Source organism: Gavialis gangeticus, unplaced genomic scaffold, assembly GCF_001723915.1.
Source record: "Gavialis gangeticus isolate Ggan-Ray unplaced genomic scaffold, GavGan_comp1, whole genome shotgun sequence".
NCBI classification, from domain to species: Eukaryota; Metazoa; Chordata; order Crocodylia; family Gavialidae; genus Gavialis; species Gavialis gangeticus.
The window spans coordinates 10,859,193-10,862,175 of NW_017729018.1; the positions used below are offsets into that span (position 1 = coordinate 10,859,193).

General features: G+C 51.1%; 1 protein-coding gene across 1 annotated transcript in view; it reads right to left on the bottom strand.

The window, feature by feature from the left end:
• NCLN (nicalin) overlaps positions 1-2,570 on the bottom strand; it is a 16,956-nt gene extending 14,386 nt beyond the window's left edge. The window contains exons 1-3 of the mRNA XM_019513480.1: positions 2,552-2,570; positions 1,356-1,546; positions 974-1,118 (exon numbers count right to left, since the gene is read on the bottom strand). Coding sequence (XP_019369025.1) covers positions 974-1,118; positions 1,356-1,475 — 265 coding nt within the window. The 5' untranslated portion in view covers positions 1,476-1,546; positions 2,552-2,570. The remainder of the gene's footprint in view (positions 1-973; positions 1,119-1,355; positions 1,547-2,551) is intronic.
• Positions 2,571-2,983: the final 413 nt, after the last annotated feature.

Here is a 2,983-nt window from a genome sequence, read left to right on the forward strand (position 1 = left end):
CTGTAGGTATGGTGCTGGCTCTTCCTCCCCAGGTGCAGCACCTTGCACTTGTCAGTGTTGAATCTCATCCTATTCTCATCCGCCCACCCCTGTAACCTGTCTAGGTCTGATTGTAGCCTATTCCTTCCATCTAGCATGCCCACATCCCCCCACATCTTAGTGTCATCAGCGAATTTGAACAGGGTGCATTTTACCCCCTCGTCCAAGTCACTGATGATGTTGAACAGTGCGGGCCCGAGGACCCCACTGCCCACCTCCCTCCAGGTCGAAAATGACCCGTCCACACCCACTCTCTGGGTACAGCCCTCCAGCCAGCTGGCGACCTATTTGACTATGTAGGTGTCAACACCACAGTCCCCCAGTTTCTTAATGAGAACAGGGTGAGAGACAGTGTCGAAGTCTTTCTGGACTTTCGGAAGGACTATGTCCACTGCTACCCCTGCGTCTAAGGATTTGGTGACCTGGTCGTAGAAGTGTCAGAGTCAGGAACACGACCAAGGTGTGCTGGCTCCTAGGACCCTGTTGGAACCACAGAAGCAAACCCTTCAGGCCAATCTCACTGTTTGCTCATGGCTACTGCAAGCGCAAGATGAAACAAGGTGATGAGATCTTGTCAGGATCGTATTCCTAAGCTCTTATTACAGCACTTCCCGTCCACGGAAGCGAAAGCACTTCAACAAGGAAGTGAAGTATCGTGATTCCTCTGCCACCAGCTTCCAGATGTGAGAAGGGAGCCTGGGAGAGCAGAAGTGACCTGTTCAAGTCACATAACAGCTCCGTGGTAGAACTAGGAGTGGAACTCGGGTGTCCTCACTCCCAGTCAGTCTTAGCCACTAGACAATGCTGCCTCTCCAGAATGCTTCCCAGAATGGTGTGGAGCTATTAGCTACTAATGCCCTTTGGGGCATCTAATTAGGGATCATGTGTTTGGCTAGTTTCAATGCCCTCTGAAACCCCTTACTCTGCAACTCACCTTCAGCAGCTGATGCAGAACCCTGCGATGCAGAAGCAGCCTGTGTTTGTTCGTAGATGGAGAGCAGCTCGTCATCCTCTACTGCAAAGTAGACGGGCACAATGGTTTCCATGGCCAGCATTTCAGGCTCTATCTCCATGAATTGCTGAGAATTCAGAACACGAGACACAAACTTAGAGTCTATCGCATATGCCAGGAGGCAGGAAAATGAACGGCCAAACAGGGGAGAAACCCAAGTCCTCACATCAACCTTGACAGAACATAACCCTCACCCCCACAGGGGGGGTTTTGTCACAACTGTAACTTGAATCTCTGCACCCTTTCAGCAATGACATTCCCACCCTTGCCTCCCCATCCCCTGTCTGCCTTGCAAGATATTTACCCGGACAACATCCTGTGGGACTGATGACATGGCCTGGGGCAAAATGATGACCACGGCGCCGGCAGATTGGCGGAGGGCCTTCTGGTACTGCTCGTACGAGAAGTCCCCCAGCCGCATCATGACGCAGCGTCGGCTCAGCACGTCCGCCTCGACGGTGCGGGCCTCGGTGTTTAACACCGCATTCCTGGTACCTGTGGGGATGGATCAAGAGAGGGCATGTAGCCGATGGTCTCGTCGTCTTTCATACAGCAACACAGCACGTGTCCCAGAGCACACTCCGTTGCAAGCTGGCTGGAGTATTTTGGAGAGGAGAGATATTTGAAACCATGTGAGCTTTTCCTTTCCTTCGGGACAGCCTCACTGTTGCCCCTTCCCTACATAGCTAAGGCCAGGGTGGGACTTGGCTACACTAATTATACTAGTTCATAACCACCTTTGTGCCATCATGTCCTGACACTCGCCTGTCCTCATTCTAATACAGTTCGACCTCCATTGCAGCTTCCTTCCAGCACTGCAACCCTGTTTGCACCCCTGCATTCACCTCCTAGGCCTATCAGCGCGTTTTGGTAAAACATCCGGGCACCTGACTATTCAGAGTGCTGCACTGACTGACTTTAGAAACTAACTGCCTAAGAGCATAGGAGACAAGCTCAGCAGAAACCTGCTCAACCAGGGCAGTCACTGCATGACATATGGCTGTCTATATACAAGCAAAGCTACAACCATCTGTCCCACTTCCCTCATTGGGATGTTGCTGGTATTGACTGGACTGACAGCCACTAGCCAGGTAAGCACGGGTGACCAACCTCCTTCTGATTCTCTCTATGGCACTACCTCTGTTCCATCAATCCTCCCGCTAGACACATGTGTACAATCCTGTGCAAAAGTGCACTGCAATGCAACAGCAGTCTGGGAGCTCACCAGCAACACTGACTAATGCTCTCTGGCAGAGATCATTGACATGGGGAAGGCTATAGAAGGTGTCATGGTGTTACTGGAAGTGCGCAGACATCCTACCGCTTCTAGCAATCAGCACTGCAAGCGATGGAGATAACGGAGGGGCATGAACCATGCCAGGAGGCAAAACTAATTCGTCCATTTGTTGGCTCTCTCATCATGCAATGAAGTTTTCTAGCTGCTAAAACACTTCACTCTTATAAAGGCAAGTGTTGGATGATGGGGTCTGTTTCACTGACCTGAACGCAGGCTAGAGGGGCCCACGGTGCAAGTGTCAGCTCAGTCCACACTGAGACGCTGAACCAGCCCCATGTAACAATTTGGTCTTGTTCAAGTATCAGATCATTTGCTAGTAGAACATGCATCTTTTCTGCTGCACCAGCGAGGGCAGAGCACCCAGGAGCTGCAATGTGACAGCCTTTGAACGTGACCCTTCACATACCACTTCCCCCCCATGGTCTCTCTGAGCAACACAAAGAGGATTCTTCTTCTCTCTGAAAACTGCTTTTCACATGTGCACGCACACATATACACTGTGAGGTATACCGTGACTTCTATCCTGCAAGCACAGATTTACGTTTGCACAAAGGACAGAAAGAACCACTGGATCAGCTGGTAGGATGCTCCGTATAACCCAGGCTGTAGAAATATGACCGGGTTACCCCTGCTGC